Here is a 20,183-nt window from a genome sequence, read left to right on the forward strand (position 1 = left end):
CTTCCTGACGGGCCGCCCCCAGGTGGTGAGGGTAGGCAACATCTCCACCCCGCTGATCCTCAACACTGGGGCCCCACAAGGGTGCGTTCTGAGCCCTCTCCTGTACTCCCTGTTCACCTACGACTGCATGGCCATGCACGCCTCCAACTCAATCATCAAGTTTGCAGACGACACTCCAGTGGTAGGCTTGATTACCAACAACGACGAGACGACCTACAGGGAGGAGGTGAGGGCCTTTGGAGTGTGGTGTCAGGAAAATAACCTCACACTCAACGTCAACAAAACTAAGGAGATGATTGTGGACTTCAGGAAACGGCAGAGGGAGCACCCCCCTATCCACATCAATGGGACAGTAGTGGAGAGGGTAGTAAGTTTTAAGTTCCTCTGCGTACACATCACAGACAAACTTAATTGGTCCACCCACACAGACAGCATCGTGAAGAAGGTGCAGCAGCGCCTCTTCAACCTCAGGAGGCTGAAGAAATTTGGCTTGTCACCAAAAGCACACACAAACTTCTACAGATGCACAATCGAGAGCATCCTGTCGGGCTGTATCACCGCCTGGTACGGCAACTGCTCCGCCCACAACCGTAAGGCTCTCCAGAGGGTAGTGAGGTCTGCACAACGCATCACCGGGGGCAAACTACCTGCCCTCCAGGACACCTACACCACCCGATGTCACAGGAAGGCCATAAAGATCATCAAGGACAACAACCACCCAAGCCACTGCCTGTTCACCCCGCTATCATCCAGAAGGCGAGGTCAGTACAGGTGCATCAAAGCAGGGGCCGAGAGACTGAAAAACAGCTTCTATCTCAAGGCCATCAGACTGTTAAACAGCCACCACTAACATTGAGTGGATGCTGTCAACACACTTACTCAACTCCAGCCACTTTAATAATGGGAATTGATGGGAATTGATGTAAAATAGATCACTAGCCATTTTAAACAATGCTAATTAATATAATGTTTACATACCCTACATTATTCATCTCATATGTATATACTGTACTCTATATCATCTACTGCATCTTTATGTAATATATGTATCACTAGCCACTTTAAACTATGCCACTTTGTTTACATACCCTACATTACTCATCTCATATGTATATACCGTACTCGATACCATCTACTGCATCTTGCCTATGCCGTTCTGTACCATCACTCATTAATATATCTTGATGTACATATTCTTTATCCCTTTAGCAGTAAAACCTTGAAATCAGCCCTTGCTTTGACAGGAAGCCAGTGTAGAGAGGCTAGCACTGGAGTAATATGATGAAATGTTTTGGTTCTAGTCAGGATTCTAGCAGCCGTATTTAGCACTAACTGAAGTTTATTTAGTGCTTTATCCGGGTAGCCGGAAAATAGAGCATTGCAGTAGTCTAACCTAGAAGTGACAAAAGCATGGATTAATTTTTCTGCATCATTTTTGGACAGAAAGTTTCTGATTTTTGCAATGTTACGTAGATGGAAAAAAGCTGTCCTCGAAATGGTCTTGATATGTTCTTCAAAAGAGAGATCAGGGTCCAGAGTAACGCCGAGGTCCTTCACAGTTTTATTTGAGACGACTGTACAACCATTAAGATTAATTGTCAGATTCAACAGAAGATCTCTTTGTTTCTTGGGACCTAGAACAAGCATCTCTGTTTTGTCCGAGTTTAATAGTAGAAAGTTTGCAGCCATCCACTTCATTATGTCTGAAACACATGCTTCTAGCGAGGGCAATTTTGGGGCTTCACCATGTTTCATTGAAATGTACAGCTGTGTGTCATCCGCATAGCAGTGAAAGTTTACATTATGTTTTCGAATAACATCCCCAAGAGGTAAAATATATAGTGAAAACAATAGTGGTCCTAAAACAGAACCTTGAAGAACACCGAAATTTACAGTTGATTTGTCAGAGGACAAACCATTCACAGAGACAAACTGATATCTTTCCGACAGATAAGACCTAAACCAGGCCAGAACATGTCCGTGTAGACCAATTTGGGTTTCCAATCTCTCCAAAAGAATGTGGTGATCGATGGTATCAAAAGCAGCACTAAGGTCTAGGAGCACGAGGACAGATGCAGAGCCTCGGTCCGATGCCATTAAAATGTCATTTACCACCTTCACAAGTGCCGTCTCAGTGCTATGATGGGGTCTAAAACCAGCTGAAGCATTTCGTATACATTGTTTGTCTTCAGGAAGGCAGTGAGTTGCTGCGCAACAGCCTTCTCTAAAATTTTGAGAGGAATGGAAGATTCGATATAGGCCGATAGTTTTTATATTTTCTGGGTCAAGGTTTGGCTTTTTCAAGAGAGGCTTTATTACTGCCACTTTTAGTGAGTTTGGTACACATCCAGTGGATAGAGAGCCGTTTATTATTTTCAACATAGGAGGGCCAAGCACAGGAAGCAGCTCTTTCAGTAGTTTAGTTGGAATAGGGTCCAGTATACAGCTTGAAGGTTTAGAGGCCATGATTATTTTCATCATTGTGTCAAGAGATATAGTACTAAAACACTTGAGCGTCTCTCTTGATCCTAGGTCCTGGCAGAGTTGTGCAGACTCAGGACAACTGAGGTTTGGAGGAATACGCAGGTTTAAAGAGGAGTCCGTAATTTGCTTTCTAATAATCATAATATTTTCCTCAAAGAAGTTCATGAATTTATCACTGCTAAAGTGAAAGTCATCCTCTCTTGGGGAATGCTGCTTTTTAGTTAGCTTTGCCACAGTATCAAAAAGGAATTTCGGATTGTTCTTATTTTCCTCAATTAAGTTAGAAAAATAGGATGATCGAGCAGCAGTAAGGGCTCTTCGGTACTGCACGGTACCGTCCTTCCAAGCTAGTCGGAAGACTTCCAGTTTGGTGTGGCGCCATTTCCGTTCCAATTTTCTGGAAGCTTGCTTCAGAGCTCGGGTATTTTCTGTGTACCAGGGAGCTAGTTTCTTATGAGACATTTTTTTAGTTTTTAGGGGTGCAACTGCATCTAGGGTATTGCGCAAGGTTAAACTGAGATCCTCAGTTAGGTGGTTAACGGATTTTTGTCCTCTGGCGTCCTTGGGTAGGCAGAGGGAGTCTGGAAGGGCATCAAGGAATCTTTGTGTTGTCTGTGAATTTATAGCACGACTTTTGATGTTCCTTGGTTGGGGTCTGAGCAGATTATTTGTTGCAATTGCAAACGTAATAAAATGGTGGTCCGATAGTCCAGGATTATGAGGAAAAACATTAAGATCCACAACATTTATTCCATGGGACAAAACTAGGTCCAGCGTATGACTGTGACAGTGAGTGGGTCCAGAGACATGTTGGACAAAACCCACTGAGTCGATGATGGCTCCAAAAGCCTTTTGGAGTGGGTCTGTGGACTTTTCAATGTGAATATTAAAGTCACCAAAGATTAGAATATTATCTGCAATGACTACAGGGATGCTCTGGGTAGACATGTATGACAGTGTGTTCTAGTTCCCGCCAATATCTGGCAACTTCACACAGCCATTGAAGAGGAGTGGGACAACATTCCACAGGCCACAATCAACAGCCTGATCAACTCTATGTGAAGGAGAAGTGTTGTGCTGCATAAGGCAAATAGTGGTCACACTGGTTTTCTGATTCACATCGCTACTTTTTAAAAAAGCTATCTGTGACCAACAGATGTATATCTGTATTCTCAGTCATGTGAAATCAATAGATTAGGACTAATTCATTTATTTCCATTGACTGATTTGCTTATGTGAACTGTAACTCCGTAAAATCTTAGACATTGTTGCGTTCATATTTTTGTTCAGTGTGTTCAGGGAAAATTAACACGAATCCACGAATACAACATGTATATATTGTGTGGATTCGTGTATATTTTCGCTTCCCCGTATTGAATGTACTTTTCTCTTGTATATTTTTTGCACCCCCGTTCAGTTGGTGGCAACAATACACCACCATCTTCTGCGTGTAGCAGACCGTAAAACTCAAAGAAGAAGAACAAGCGCACGTTTAGGCGTTCACAATTATAAGAACACTGCCCCTTTTCACAAACTGTTTTCAGATGACATATGCGCAGTGGAGTTCCCTGTTCATAGTGCGCCATTTTGTGACAGTAGGCCGCTTGTTTCGTGCAAGAGATTAGTTAACCTGTGCTTGCAAACAAAATAACGTGTTTGTCAGTGTAATCATGGCTGAAAACTATTCGACGGGGGAAGCAGGGGGCGTTGAGATTCCTGAGGGAGCAATTCGTAAATTGTCGGAGCTGAGAGTCATTGACTTGAAAGCAGAATTAAAAAAACGAAATCTGGACGCCACTGGCATCAAGAGTACGCTGACAGAGAGGCTGAAAAAGGTAACGTTAGCCAAGCTAACTAGTAGCTATGTAGATGTGCTTAAGCATCATGATAATTTACAAATTAACTGGAACCAGTTTCACGTCAGTTAGTTGCATGATGTATATAACCACTAGTATTTGCTAGCTGACTAAGTTTTATATTTCAAATAAAGGAAGCTAACGTCAGCTAGCCATGGCCTTGCGTAGCCGAACGGCAAGGCCTTTGTGAGCGGGCGTGATAGCCACATGGTGCCCTTTCCCAAACCTCTCCTCGGGCACCCCCGCTCCGTATTCCAGAACTAGATAGTTTAACATACATGATTCAACAAATGAAAGCCTTAGTGATTAGTTGACCATTTGAATCCGATGTGTTCGTACTACAATACATCGAATAGGTTTAATGATTGTAGGCACTGGAGGAGAGGTTAAGGAAACACTGAAACAAGGCCTGCAAGCTGGCTTGTCAGATGTTTGTTATTGATAATGTTCACCAAATAGCACTATGTTGTAGCAACTAGCACTGTGTTGTAGCTGACCACAGCCGTGTGTTTGATAATAGTTGAGTTGGCTAAACTGAAACCAGATATAACGTAGTTAACTAGCCAGGTAACTATAATAATTCGTAATGTAATTTCTCCACAGGCGATTGAAGAAGAGGGTGGAAACCCAGATGAGATGGTGGTTGTTCTCGATGCAACTCCTAAGGCGGCACTGGCTAAACGGACCTCCAAAGGTATGTTTAGGGAGTGAGCTCAAGGTCTTATTAAGCAATATTGTCTTGGAGTAAATTGATATTAGGGACTTAAATATGAGTTTTTAAATATGAGTTTTTAAATATGAGTTTTTAAATATGAGTTTTTAACTCTACTTTTCTCCCCAGTTTTGTGATCTTTAATTGTGATCCTATTACGGTCTTGTCTGCAGGGAAAAGACCGGAGAACGATGAATCAGAGGACTGCACCATTGAGGAAGATTCGGGTGATGGCCAGGTGAGCATCTACCACTGTTTTTATCTCATGCAATCACTATGCACTCCCTGGATAACAATCTATTCATAAATTCACCTTCCATAATTCCATTCAAGGATGACAACATGCAGGACATGGACATCCTGGATATGAATGTGCTTGATGAGGCTGAGAATGACAACAGTATGCCGGCAGAGGAGGAGTATGACACAGATGAAGTACTGAACTCTCCGTCGGATGAAGTCAACACCGAGATCCTGGCTGACGAAGAGGCCATGAATGAAGATGAACGCAATGGAATCTCTGGCTCTCTTGAGCTGATGCGTGAAGCCAAACCTGAAGAGGTGAGACAAACTCGCTTCTGTTGTGGCACAGTCATATCTAATGATTCCAATATTCTCACTTGTTTTTTTGTTAATTAGGAAGCACAGCCTGAATTAGCAGACATTTAAGAGAAGGAAGATCCAAAGAGTTAAAGTTAAAATAAAATGCAAGCACATTTCATAATTTGTGTTTAGTTGTAAGGAAAACGGACTGTAAAACCCCATTTGTGCTAGGAGCCATGTTACACAAGATACATTTTCCTTTTATTCCATTAGGTTCAAGAGAAGGATCCGAAGCCCAAAGACTCTAAGGAAGAAATAGGTACTGTTGAAAAGGGGTTGGAAGTTGATATGAATGCACACTATCTTTTTGCAGTGTTAAATCCGGTATGCAAGTCGTTTTAGATTAACATTCTTGCCTGTGGTTGGTTCAGGAAGAGACTGGAAATCCAAAGAAAATTGCTGACTGTGTGTTGATGCTTGTTAACTGGAATTGCTAAACACTGATATATGAATCTGTCTGTTTTTGGGCACCCTCCTATTATTAAAACAGAACTGGTTAACAATCTGAAGCACAAAGACAGTAATTAAAGGTTTAGTTGTTACAGTTTTAGCACGCAGTGTTTTTAGCTTGCCACGCAAAGACCAAGAAGAGAAGACTGAGGCCCATCATTTGAAACCAACCATTCAAAAGCCTTTTTAGGACTGACTAATATTCTCACTGGAGATGAGACTAATGGACTTGTTATACAAACCAAAAGAATTCTGAATTCGCTGTCACTTACCAGATTATGGACACTCATGAAGTCAGCAATTGCATGAAGATGGACCTTCATGGAGCCTCTGCTGATCTTCTGGCTTTCATCAGATCTTTTTCTGCCTAGGGATCAGGTGAACTGAAATGGTCGACTTGAATGAGGAGTTAGGCTGCTTGGCCAGTCTCTTTGGTTTTTCCAGTCTCTTGTTACGTGTGTATCTGTGTATACGTAGTTCAATGACAGCGGAGGGCCACGACATTTTCCAGCCTTGCCAGTTCCACGTTAACCATTGCTGTGTTTCAGAAGTAATTAAACTCTGTGCCATTCTATTCCTGTTAAATCCGTAGAAACTGATAAAGTAGCCGGGTCTTGTTTATCTGAGCCGCTAAATGAAGAGCGCCAGGAGCCACCGACAGAAGATCAAGCCACCATCGGGGACAAGGTCAATGTTGCCGAGGAAGACAATTTGGAGCCTGAACTGTCGACTAGCGACATGGACGTTGCTAAGCTAACTGCGAGTGAAATGAAAGACACTGGCGACAAACAAAATGTTCCCGACGAGGCAGATGACGCTGAAAGCGAGAGCGCTCAGGCTGTTAGCGTAAGCGAGCAGGGCGCGGGTGAAACCGAAAGCGCTGTTGATTCGGAAATGGTCTCTAAGGCTGAGGGTGAGGAGAAGACTGAAGAGAATGCTGCAGAATCAACGACAGTGAAAGAGTCCTCTTCTGTTGAGGGTGATGATCAGAAAAAGAGGTTTGTTGTTTTCTGTCTACTAGAACAATGGCTATCTCTGTTGCATTGGGTCCTTTTTTTAGCCAGTTTTGGTGCTCCTCGACGTAAAATGGTCTGCATTTGTGTCAAGTTATCATTTTGTCATTTCCCACCCCTACCTCACCTTTACCTTCATAAAGTAATGTATTGGGAGTTTCTTTGGCCATGTAAGGCTGCCTTGTAACATTGACACCCACTCAAATCACTGTAGTGTTGTATATGCTGGGGTAATTACTATGTGCACAGGGTAAGTATAATTCATCTGGATGAGCCCCCTCCCCCAGGTCTTCTCACTTCCAGATATTAATTGTGTGTTCTCTTTGTCTTTAGTTCTGATGAGGAAAAAGGTAGCAAGCCTGACTCAAAAGATGAAAAGGGTAAGAGTAAACATTGTTCATTCTGTAATTGTGATGTGTCCATTGTAGGAAATTGCAATAGACTTGCTCACACCTGAATGAGGTGCTGAATCAGCTCTGATGAATGTCTGTACATTTGTCTCATGTTTGTCTGTGTTCTGAAAGGCCCTGCAGGTAGTGCTCCAGCTAGTAGTGGCAGAAACCTGTGGGTTAGTGGCCTCTCCTCCAACACCAGAGCAACTGATCTAAAGACTCTGTTCAGCAAGCACGGAAAGGTCAGTATCCTGAGGGGAAAATAAGCTATTTTTTTGGTATATATGTTCATGCAAGATGTAGGTGTGAAATGGTACTGTACTTTTGGACCCCACACACCTTCCCTGCCCACGAATTAAGTGTTCTATCCTTCTCCGTCTCAACATCAGGTTGTTGGCGCTAAAGTGGTGACTAACGCCCGGAGCCCCGGGGCTCGCTGCTATGGTTTTGTCACCATGTGTTCCACAGAGGAGGCCACCAAGTGTATCAGCCACCTGAACAGGACCGAGCTCCATGGTAGAATGATCTCTGTGGAGAGGGTGAGGGTCATTATCTACCATCTATATCAGTGGCCACAGCTCTAAACCTGTAGTTTTGTCAAATGTATATGATGCCTTCATTCAGAAAAGTGAGGATTGACCATGCCAACCTGCATGCATTTTGCGTGCCATGTACGCCATTTGAGGGCTTCTAGTTGGCACATTCTGGTGTTTCACTTAATAGGGATAGGTGTCCCGCTAGCGGGACACCTGGGAAAAATATCCGCTGACGTCAGAGGGCGCGCAATTCAAATAAATAATCGTAATATTAAACATTCATGAACATACTTATGTCATTTAAAAGCTTAAATTCTTAATCCAACTGTGCTGTCTTGATTTACAATAGGCTTTATAGCAAAAGTGTTGAATAGACTGACATCTAGTGGAAGCCATAGGGATTGCAATCTGGGAGCCAGAATTACATAGGACCCCATAGCTTTCCATTGTAAAAGCCTAGCACCTAAAAAAGTTATTTGGCCTTTTGCCTGCCATATCAATTCTGTTATTCGCCTGCCATATCAATTCTGTTATAGTCTCAGATATTATTTTAACAGTTTTAGAAACTTGTGTTTTCTATCCAATGCTACCAATTATATGCATATCCTGGCTTCTAGGTAGGGTAAGTAATCCTTCTCACCCCCCCTAAAAAGATTTAGATGCACTATTGTAAAGTGGCTGTTCCACTGGATGTCATAAGGTGTATGCACCAATTTGTAAGTCGCTCTGGATAAGAGCGTCTGCTAAATGACTTAAATGTAAATGTATGTAAATGCTTCTGGGCCTGAGTAACAGGCAGTTTACTTTGAGTGTGTCAGTCAGGTGGAAATTCAGGAACTTAGACCCTATCCCTGACAAGTTGACTGTCTAAAGTTGGAGCTGAGCCAATCAGACAATGCTCTAGCTCTCCGCTCCGGCCTGCCCTGTAGTCTTAATAACCTCTTGGAACTACCCATCCTGGATCTGGGAGAATTGTCAGCAACTACACTAATTAGCATAGCGCAACGGTCAAATAATCTTACTAGAAAATATTAATATTCATGAAATCATAAGTGAAATATAGCGAAACACAGCTTAGCCTTTTGTTAATCACCCTTTTGGCTCAGATTTTGAAATTATGCTTTACAGCGACAGCAAGACAAGCGTTTAAGTTTATCGATAGCATAGCATTATGTCCAGCTAGCAGCAGGAAGCTTGGTCACAAATCAGAAAAGCAATCAAATGAACCGTTTACCTTTGATCTTTGGATGTTTTCACTGACGAGGCTCCCAGTTAGACGGCAAATGTTCCTTTTGTTCCATAAAGATGATTTTTATACCCAAAAATACCTCCGTTTTGTTTGTCACGTTACGTTCAGAAATCCACCGGAAATAGCGGTCACGACAACGCCGGGAAAAAAATGGAATTATATCCATGATATCGACAAACATGGCAAACGTTTTTTTATAATCAATCCTCAAGGTGTTTTTCAAATATCTATTCGATAATACACTGCTCAAAAAAATAAAGGGAACACTAAAATAACACATCCTAGATCTGAATGAAAGAAATATTTTTATTAAATACTTTTTTCATTACATAGTTGAATGTGCTGACAACAAAATCACACAAAAATGATCAATGGAAATCAACCCATGGAGGTCTGGATTTGGAGTGACACTCAAAATTAAAGTGAAAAACCACACTACAGGCTGATCCAACTTTTATGTAATGTCCTTAAAACAAGTCAAAATGAGTCTCAGTAGTGTGTGTGGCCTCCACGTGCCTGTATGACCTCCCTACAACGCCTGGGCATGCTCCTGATGAGGTGGTGGATGATCTCCTCCCAGGCCTGGACTAAAGCATCCGCCAACTCTTGGACAGTCTGTGGTGTGGATTGGAGCGAGAGATGATGTGCTCAATTGGATTCAGGTCTGGGGAACGGGCGGGCCATTCCATAGCATCAATGCCTTCCTCTTGCAGGAACTGCTGACACACTCCAGCCACATGAGGTCGAGCATTGTTTTGCATTAAGAGGAACCCAGGGCTAACCGCACCAGCATATGGTCTCACAATGGGTCTGAGGATCTCATCTCGGTACCTAATGGCAGTCAGGCTACCTCTGGCGAGCACATGGAGAGCTGTGCAGCCCCCAAAGAAATGCCACCCCACACCATGACTGCCAAACCGGTCATGTTGGAGGATGTTGCAGGCAGCAGAACGTTCTCCATGGCGTCTCCAGACTGTCACGTCTGTCATATGTGTTTAGTGTGAACCTGCTTTCATCTGTGAAGAGCACAGGGCGCCAGTGCCGAATTTGCCAATCTTGGTGTTCTCTGGCAAATGCCAAACACCCTGCACGGTGTTGGGCTGTAAGCACAACCCCCACTCGTACCACCCTCATGGAGTCTATTTCTGACCGTTTGAGCAGACACATGCACATTTGTGGCCTGCTGGAGGTCATTTTGCAGGGCTCTGGCAGTGCTCCTCCTTGCACAAAGGCGGAGGTAGCGGTCCTGCTGCTGTGTTGTTGGCCTCCTCCACGTCTCCTGATGTACTGGCCTGTCTCCTGGTAGCGCCTCCATGCTCTGGACACTACGCTGACACACAGCAAACCTTGCCACAGCTCGCATCGATGTGCCATCCTGGATGAGCTGCACTACCTGAGCCACTTGTGTGGGTTGTAGACTCCGTCTCACGCTACCACTAGAGTGAAAGCACCGCCAGCATTCAAAAGTGACCAAAACATCAGCCAGGAAGCATAGGAACTGAGAAGTGGTCTGTAGTCACCACCTGCAGAACCACTCCTTTATTGGGGGATGTCTTGCTAATTGCCTATAATTTGCACCTGTTGTCTATTCCATTTGCTGAACAGCATGTGAGATGTATTGTCAATCAGTGTTGCTTCGTAAGTGGACAGTTTGATTTCACAGAAGTGTGATTGACTTGGATTTACATTGTTGTTTAAGTGTTCCCTTATTTTTTTGAGCAGTGTATATCAACCGGGACAGTTGGCTTTTCAGTAGGACCGGGAGAAAATGGCTACCTCTTTTACGCAAGAATCACTCAGAGCCATCAGCTGGCCACTTACGCAATGTGCCCCTTTACGCTCATTCTTCAACATAAAGGTGTGAAACTATGTCTAAAGGCTGTAAATACCTTAGGGAAGACGGTTGATCTGGTTGATATCCCTTTCAATGGTCAATAGGGATGCATAGGAAAACAGCGTTCAAAACAAGTCACTTCATGTTTGGGTTTTCCTCATGCTTTCGCCTGCAATATCAGTTCTGTTATACTCACAGAAAATATTTTGGAAACTTGTGTTTTCTATCCTAAGCTGTCAATTATATGCATATTCTAGCATCTGGTCCTGAGAAATAGGCAGTTTACTTTGGGAACATTACTTTGGGAACATTATTTTTCCAAAAATAAAAATAGTGCCCCCTAGCTTCAAGAGGTTAATACTAAACTCAGCAAAAAAAGAAATTTTTCAGGACCCTGTCTTTCAAAGATAATTCATCCAAATAACTTCACAGCTCTTCATTGTAAAGGTTTTAAACACTGTTTCCCATGCTTGTTCAATGAACCATAAACAATTAATCTTCATGCACCTGTGGAACGGTCGACACTAACCGCTTAGACGTAGGCAATTAAGGTCACAGTTATGGAAACTTAGGACACTAAAGAGCCCTTTCTACTGATTGATAAACACAAAGAATGATGCCCAGGGTCCCTGCTCATCTGCATGAACGTGCCTTAGGCATGCTGCAAGGAGGCATGAGGACTGCAGATAATGGCCAGAGCAATAAATTGCAATGTCCATACTATGAGATGCCTAAAACAGCGCTACAGGGAGACAGGACGGACAGCTGATTGTCCTCGCAGTGGCAGACCATGTGTAACACCTGCAAAGGATCCGAACATCACACCTGCGGGACAGGTATAGGATGGCAACAACTGCCCGAGTTACTCCAGGAATGCTCAATCCCTCCATCAGTGCTCAGACTGTTCGCAATAGGCTGAGAGGCTGGACTGAGGGCTTGTAGGCCTGTAAGGCAGGTCCTCACCAGACATCACCGGCAACAACGTCGCTAATGGGCACAAACCCACCGTTGCTGGACCAGACAGGACTGGCAAAAAGTGCTCTTAACTGACGAGTAGCAATTTTGTCTCACCAGGGGTGATGGTCTGATTTGCGTTTATCGTCGAAGGAATGAGCGTTACACCGAGGCCTGTACTCTGGAGCGGGATCGATTTGGAGGTGGAGGGTCCGTCATGGTCTGGGGTGTTGTCACACATCAGACTGCGCGTACACGCAAGCTCAACTCTGTGCGTTACAGTGAAGACATCCTCCCTCATGTGGTACCCTTCCTGCAGGCTCATCCTGACATGACCCTCCAGCATGACAATGCCACTAGCCATACTGCTCATTCTGTGTGTGATTTCCTACAAGACAGGAATGTCAGTGTTCTGCCATGGCCAGCGAAGAGCCTGGTTGCAATCCCGTTGAGCACTTCTGGGACCTGTTGGATCAGAGGGAGGCTAGGGCCATTCCCCTGAAACCAGCTCATATAGGCTGTCTACAATGTTTTTAAAACCCTATTCAGACGGGACTTATATTATTAGAGAACGCTGGTTACGTATTTATAATTCCAGAATGTCCGTTACGCCAGAGGACGATTCGTACAGAATATTTTTTTTATCCAATGCTCCCTATAATTATTTCTCTCAATAAATTGACAGTTATGACAGAAGCCTAGAAGTTTTTTTTTCTAGGCTTGTCCAGGCGACAACGGGCTACACTGATAACTCAAACGATACCAAACAATCTTTGCTATAGTGTCGTCATAATATTTCAGTTGTGGAAGTGTGATCATTAGGATATTTTAGCAATCCACAGTAGTAGATGTCCTAAATGCCCCCCAGCCTAAACAACGTTTTTGTGGAAATTCCTACACAAGGACACTCAGTCAATCTTCAATGAATCATTGTTTATTGTCAGTGCACTGCAGAGGTTCTATCAAACTTGATGCACCATAGTGAATGTCTGTCAAGAGCTCTAAAGGGACAGTCCTGTTTAGTCCTCTTTTTATATATGATAGACGAGTGATATTTTTAGCTTCATTCATGTGACCGACCAATGCTTCACAGGTTTCTGGGTTTACTGCGAAATTGCAGACACTGAACGAATCCTCACAATCAGTCACTAGCATGAACACAGAAATTGGTTTATAGAAAGCATAACATAACATTTTCCATCACAGGTTGGAAATGTTACACTCCTGGCATGGAGAATTTACTGACATGGCAAATTCGGATGTGACTGAAATTGTACTTTTGTGCTTGTGCACATAATTACATTACCTGACCTCCCCCAGTAAAATTAATCCCATCTGAATAGGGCTTTTTAAAAATTGTATTACCTTTATTTAACTAGGCAAGTCGGTTGAGAACAATTTCTTATTTCCAATGACGGCCTAGGAACAGTGGGTTAACTGCCTGTTCAGGGGCAGAACAACAGATTTGTACCTTTTCAGCTTGGGGGTTTGAACTTGCAACCTTCCGGTTACTAGTTGGACTAACCACTAGGCTACCATGCCGCCCCACAGAGCGTGAGCGTATCCGCCTGTTAAGAAAGTATACATTTAATTGTAAAAATGTGTACATACATTAATAATTTTCTAGTTAGCTACTGAAAAGCAGCCAATTACCAAGTACCCGTCAGTCTAGCATACCATTCCTGCTTCTGCCGCCAACATTATTAAGCAAAACAAAAGTGCATTTGGTGTGGGATTTGCACGGGAGTTAGCGATGCTGCTGCCACCCTGAAGTGGTACTAAAAAATCTTCATGGTTGGGAAGTGCCGTTTTTATAATCCGACCTCTGTTCCAGGCTAAGAATGAGCCTGCTGGCAAGAAGCCTGCTGACAAGAGCGACGCTAAGTCTGGCACCGACAGGAGACACTCCTCAGACTCCAAGTAAGCTCTGAGAACATGTCAATGTCATTACACATTAAGCTATGTACCTATTGTATGTCATCAGATACTAGATTCGTGTTTTTAACCATTTTCTCTATCCAGGTCCGACGCCAACAAGGATGAAATGGCTGAAGGTGAAGTCGGAAAAGATGGCAAACGTAATGAGAGGACAGTGGTGATGGACAAGTCCAAGGGAGAGCCTGTCATCAGCGTGAAAGCCAAAAGCAAAGACCGGGTAAGCTACCCAAATGCCGAAATCTATGCTCAGTCTATTGAACTTTCACCTCAAACTTTTGTGGTAAAAATGGTTACGCAACATGAGCTTTTGTCTTGTTCAAAACAGAGCTCCAAGAGTCGCGAACGCAAGTCCCCAAGCAAAGAGAAGGACATCCTGTCGTTTGACCAGATCAAGGAGCAGCGTGAGCGGGAGAGACGGAGGCAGAGGGAGAGGGAGGTCAGGGAGGTGGACAGACGCAGGCCCTCTGGGTGAGGAGTTGCAATAGCTGCACGACATTTCACCTCAATGCTAAGAATGAAGCCAGCTTGTACACTGTTGGCTTGTTACAGCAGTTAGAATGCTTTGAAAAGAGACTGGTCATTCAAAATTAATCCACTAAATATCTCCTATGCTTTCTGTTTGTCCCAGGGAGCGCGGCAGTGGCCCAGACCGTGGCAGCATGGACAACCGCACAGAGCGTGAGCGTATCCGCCTGTTCCGGGAGAAGGAGGAGCGCGAGCGCCTCCTGCGGAAAAGGAACTGGCTGGAGGTGGAGAAGGAGCGGCTGAACTTTGACCGCATGGAGCGCGAGTTCCTGGAGCGCGAGCGTCAGCGTGTGGAGTACGAGCGCCGGCGTGAGCAGGAGAGGATCCAGCGGGAGAGGGATGAACTCCGCAGGCAGCAGGAGCAGCTGCGCTTCGAGCAGGACCGCCGCCCCCTCAAGAGGCCCTACGCCGACTTGGACAACAGGTACACACTTGGTCCACATCTGCCAACCTTTCACTCCTCTCCACAGCGTCAGTACCCCTGTTTTGAGTTACAAGGTCTCTTATCATAGACTAGATGGCTGGATATGGCCATATAACAACCTCAGCCTTACTCTAGATCTTCAGTGTGCATGATTGTCATCTAAAGACATGCATGGTTTGAAAATATTTTATTGCGACTGACAGACCTGCTGCTTGTAGGAAAGACGACTGGCAGGACAAGAGGCTGGCTATGGATGACCGCTATGGGGGGCGCTCAGACTTCGGTCGCCAGGAGCGCTACCAAGACATTGACCACAGGGACCGCGGTCGCTACCAGGACGATGCCGTCATTGACAGGTACAGAGTAGACTAAAGTTATTTGCAGTGAGCTGACACCAGCTGTCATTACTGTTTATAACATTGTTTATGTAGGTCTGATGATGGGAGGCCCTCAAATATTTTCCACCTGTTTCTGCATCACTTGAATTGATGCTTATATTTATACTTACATAAAATGGTGTTTTAATGGCAAACTGATTGGTGGTGAATTTGTGATTGTATGCCACACGTTTCGGTCAATAATCAATGTGTTTAGTAATGTTTCATGTTATCTTTCCTGTAGGAGGGACACTTCACGGGCTGTAGTTGCAGACAGGGATAGCACGGTAAGAGACATGGCCTCATGCAATCTACACACAGTGCCCCATACTGACCAAGCGAAAAAAAATGGTTTTTAGATTTTTTTTGTTGCAAATTTAATATTTAAAAAGATGTATATCGTGCTCGCACTCTACTATGAGACTTGAAATTAAGCTCAGGTGCATCCTGTTTCCATTGATCGTCCTTGATGTTTCTACAATTTGATTGGAGTCCACTTGTGGTAAATTCAAATGATTGAATGTGATTTGGAAAGGCAATCCTGTCAATATAAGGTCCCACATTTGACAGTGCATGTCAGAGCAAAAAGTCGTGAGGTCGACGGAATTGTCCGTAGCGCTCTGGGACAGGATTGTGTCGAGACACAGATCTGGGGAAGGGTACCAAATCGCTGCAGCACTCAAGGTCCCCAAGTGGCCTCCATCTTCCATTTAAGAACTTTTGGATCTGCGAAGACTCTTCCTAGAGCTGGCCTCCCAGCCAACCTGAGCAATCGGGGGAGAAGGTCCTTGGTCAGGGAGGTGACAAAGAACCCGATGGTCACTGACAGTGCTCTAGAGTTCCTCTATGGAAATGGGAGAATCTTCTGGCAGGACAACCATCTCTGCAGCACTCCACCAATCAGGCCTTGATGCTAGAATGGCCAGACAGAAGCCACTCCTCAGTAAAAGGCATATGACAGCCTGCTTGGAGTTTGCCAAAAGGCACTTAAAGACTGACCATGAGGAACAAGATTCTCTGGTCTGATGAAACCCAGATTGAACTCTTGAATGCCAAGCGTCACTTCTGGAGGAAACCTGGCATCATACCTACGGTTAAGCGTGGTGGCAGCACGTGTGGATGTTTTTCAACGGCAGTGAATGGGAAACTAGTCAGGATTGAGGGAAAGCTGAACGGAGCAAAGTACAGAGATCTTTGTTGAAAACGTATTCCAGAGCGCTCAGGACGTTTCACTTTCCAACAGGACAACGACCCTAAGTGCACAGCCAAGACTACACAGGAGTGGCTTCGGGACCAGTTTCTGAATATCCTTGAGTGGGCCAGCAAGAGTCTGGACTTGAACTCTATCGACCATCTCTGGAGAGACATGAAAGTAGCTGTGTAGCAATGTTCCCCATACAACCTGACAACACTTGATAGGATCTGCAGAGAAGAAGGGGAGAAACTCTCCAAATACAGGTGTGCCAAGCTTGTGGTATCATACTCAAGGCTGTAATCGCTGCCAAAGGTGCTTCAACAAAGTACTGAATAAAGGGTCTGAATACTTAGGTAAATGTGATATTTCAGTTTTTTTTATTTTTAATCAATTAGCAGAATGTCTAAACTGGTTTTTGCTTTGTCATTATGGGGTATTGTGACGATTTATCTCCCCTCAATTTAATCCATTTTAGAATAAGGCTGTAATATAACAATGTGTATAAAGTCACGGTCTGAATATTTTCCCAAATGCACTGTATGCTATTAGGCACCAATATGAGTTGTTGATCATGTCGTATCACTGTTACAGCATTTGGTGCCTTTTTAAAAATGTGATGCGATTTTGTTTTTAATTGTGCTTCCCTCACCAGCACTTCTCGGACCGTACCGAGAGGCACGGGAGGGACACCTGGACCGCAGCAGGAAGTTATGACAAGCGTACTATTAATCCAAGGTTAGTTTGACTTTTTTAGATGGTTTTGTCAATTTTAATTTGCCTCTCACCAGATGGATGCCACGGTGTGCTTTGAGCTGCTCATCACTGTCTTTTTTTTTTTTTTTTTTTTTTTTCAGGGAGGGCCGTGACTGGGACAGAACCTGGCAAACCGGTCGAGACGGGGGCATCCCAGGCCAAAGTCACATGGGGGCACGGGGAGGAATGGCGAGGTAAGCTCATGTGTTTATGGCAATATTGATTATGTTTTTGAGACATCTGGAAATGTGGCCAGTAAGTGCAAAATCCTTTAGCAATTCTGGTCCTTATGGTGTCTTGTTTTCTGACCCCCAGTCGTGGAGGAGGCTACATGACAACCGGGACCTCCCAGTCCCTCTCTGGAGCTCTGAATCGTCAGAATCAAATGATGCAGGGTGGCGGGGCCTTCGGTCGCCGCTACTGAGGTCTGAACACCCTTGTTCCCAGTCACATGTTTAGATGTATTGTGAAACTGTCTGCAGCATGTATATTGCTCACAAAAGATTTGTGAATTCGATGTTGCTTTTATAGACCCTTTGACTTTTCTTCCTCCTTTTAAAATTTAAGATTGCAATTGAATTTAACTGAACATCTGAGTTTTAAATGTCTGATCAGATCATTCATAGTTTTTTCACTCTGAATTACCTTTTTTTTTTTCAAATAGAAAATTGATAAATTACGTTCAATTTGTGTTTTTTGTATGTGGTTTAATCTTGGTAAGATATGCTCAGGAATGCGTCTGCTTAAACTTGGTTGCGGAAAAGTATGAACACAATGGTTACGATTGCATTTCAGGCTTAATTTCAATTACTGTCAAATGTGGTAAAGTACAAATCTTTTAAGAATTTGTATTGGATAGGAGTAAACGATTAACTGCGTTTGATTCAACTGCAGTTGTACAATACCACCACTGGATGGCACCAGATGGCTATTTTCTGTGAGATGAAAATGCTGCCCAATAAAGTTTTCTTTTTGCAGGCCAAGGGCAAACATTTTGATTTACTTTCTCATCGTGATTGTTTTTAAGAGTATTTGATTGCAAAACATTACTAACAAAGGTTTGGTTCGTGGTAGATAACTCTCCACAAATCAAAAAGAATTAGACCTAAGAGCTCTGGGCTCTTCATGCAACCAGAAATTATAAGTATATTAATCATCTTGCCCTAGTGAAATGTGTTATGTGGGTATTTTCACCTACATACTTGTAGGCTACATGTTTGGAGTGTTACACTATACATTTTTTTTTGTGACTATCTTTTCATAATGAGCTTAAGTGTTAAAATAACCTGATTAGTTTGGCATGATTGTTGTCTATCTACTCCATAGGGCCTAGGCCACACTGATGTAAACAGTTGTTTAAAATTTACATTTTGTTTAATCTACTTGATTTTCTCCTAACCTGCCAGCAGTTTTCCCCTCTAGCAGCCTGCCATCATCTTTGGTGTCTATCTTGCCCAGCTCAGAGATTAAAGATGAATCTTTGGTCCAGTCATAGAATTAGCATACTACGATAGACATGAACCTTAAGGTCAGCCATCTTGGTCAGGGAGTTGGACAGAAGTTTTAAATGCAACAAGTACTGATATTGTATCATTATTATATATTATTATATATGCCATTTAGCAGACGCTTTTATCCAAAGCGACTTACAGTCATGTGTGCATACATACATTCATACATATATATATATATATACATAATAGCTTTCAGTGTTCCAAGAAAAACATTAAGACATTCACTGGCTGTTTTGCATATTTTAGAGGCTATTCATATAGAAATAGTATTTATAGTGACAGTATTTTGGTTAGACAGTGTAATAATTATCACATGCGTAACTTATTTTCCTGCATAAGTAAAATCGTGGGTTTTGGATTTCTCCCTGACCAATCTGGTTGCCATTTTCACCACATTCTGGAATGTTGACGGTTAAAATTAGCTAGATAACCAACAACTGTAATGACGTATTTGAGAGACGAGTGCTCATTGTGAAAATGTATTTGTTTTCAATAAACATTGGAGACAAGATAGTTTACATGTCAACAAATCTAAACCAACCCTGTCTGTTTTCCCCGCGACAGTTTTGTTGCTAAACCGCCAACCCATCGATGGGTCCAGTACTGTCTTCATGCCCAATTTGTGCCACACACGTGACGGGCGTTGACAGAAAAACCCGACTTGCTAGCTAACGGATCCACTGCAAAGTGATTTCACATGGATTAAACAGTCAAACTGATTTTTTTACCAAACTAGATTTTTATTCTTTCACTAGCTTGCCAGCTATACTGAACTAAAATTAAAACGCAACATGTAAAATAATTTACTCAGTTCATTTAAGGAAATCAATCAAAATAAATTCATTAGGCCCTAATCTGTGGGTTTCACATGACTGGGCAGGGGCTCAGCCATGGTGGGCTTTGGAGAACATGGGCCTACCACTTGGCAGCTAGGCCCACCAATTGGGGAGCCTGGCCCACCCCCACAGGTCAAAAAGCTGAATGTGGAGGTCCTAGGCTGACGTTATACGTTGCTGGATGTACTGACACATTTTCTAAATCGACAGTGGGAGGCAGTTTATGGTAGAAAATGTAACATTCAATTCTATGGCAATGGCTCTGGTGGACATTCCTGCAGTCAGCATGCCAATTACACTCTACCTCAAAACTGCACATTTTATAGTGGCCTTTGCCCCCAGCACAAGGTGCACCGGTGTAATGGTCATGCTGTTTAATCAGCTTCTTGATATGCTATACCTGTCAGGTGGATGGTTTATCTTGGCAAATGAGAAATGCTCACTTACAGGGATGTAAACATATTTGTGAACACAATTTGAGAGGAAAGCTTTTTGTGCATGTTTAAAATTTCTGGGATTTTTTTGTTTCAGCTCCTGA

General features: G+C 43.4%; 1 protein-coding gene across 2 annotated transcripts; it reads left to right on the forward strand.

Annotated features, from left to right (window-relative positions):
• Positions 1–4,016: 4,016 nt before the first annotated feature.
• Positions 4,017–18,293, forward strand: LOC118388835 (scaffold attachment factor B2-like). 2 transcript variants are annotated; one of them, XM_035778352.1, is made up of 18 exons: positions 4,017–4,319; positions 4,944–5,034; positions 5,226–5,290; positions 5,386–5,613; positions 5,869–5,914; positions 6,698–7,103; positions 7,452–7,498; positions 7,643–7,752; positions 7,900–8,049; positions 13,918–14,003; positions 14,106–14,238; positions 14,347–14,489; positions 14,650–14,970; positions 15,174–15,326; positions 15,592–15,634; positions 17,195–17,277; positions 17,397–17,489; positions 17,611–18,293. In XM_035778352.1, the coding sequence occupies exons 1-18, from the start codon at positions 4,155–4,157 to the stop codon at positions 17,717–17,719; spliced, it is 2,472 nt and encodes an 823-aa protein (XP_035634245.1). In that variant the 5' UTR covers positions 4,017–4,154; the 3' UTR covers positions 17,720–18,293. The 2 variants fall into 2 exon arrangements, with proteins under 2 accessions (XP_035634245.1, XP_035634253.1); XM_035778360.1 differs by having other exon boundaries at positions 4,019–4,319; positions 15,189–15,326.
• Positions 18,294–20,183: the final 1,890 nt, after the last annotated feature.

The sequence above is a fragment of the Oncorhynchus keta genome, chromosome 1, assembly GCF_023373465.1.
Source record: "Oncorhynchus keta strain PuntledgeMale-10-30-2019 chromosome 1, Oket_V2, whole genome shotgun sequence".
Lineage (NCBI taxonomy): Eukaryota > Metazoa > Chordata > Actinopteri > Salmoniformes > Salmonidae > Oncorhynchus > Oncorhynchus keta.

Coding starts and splice junctions, on each gene's coding strand:
- LOC118388835 (XM_035778352.1), top strand. CDS start 4,155: ATGGCTGAAAACTATTCGACGGGGGAAGCAGGGGGCGTTGAGATTCCT. Junction 4,320..4,943: donor TGACAGAGAGGCTGAAAAAG/GTAACGTTAGCC, acceptor ATTTCTCCACAG/GCGATTGAAGAAGAGGGTGG. Junction 5,915..6,697: donor AGACTCTAAGGAAGAAATAG/GTACTGTTGAAA, acceptor TTAAATCCGTAG/AAACTGATAAAGTAGCCGGG.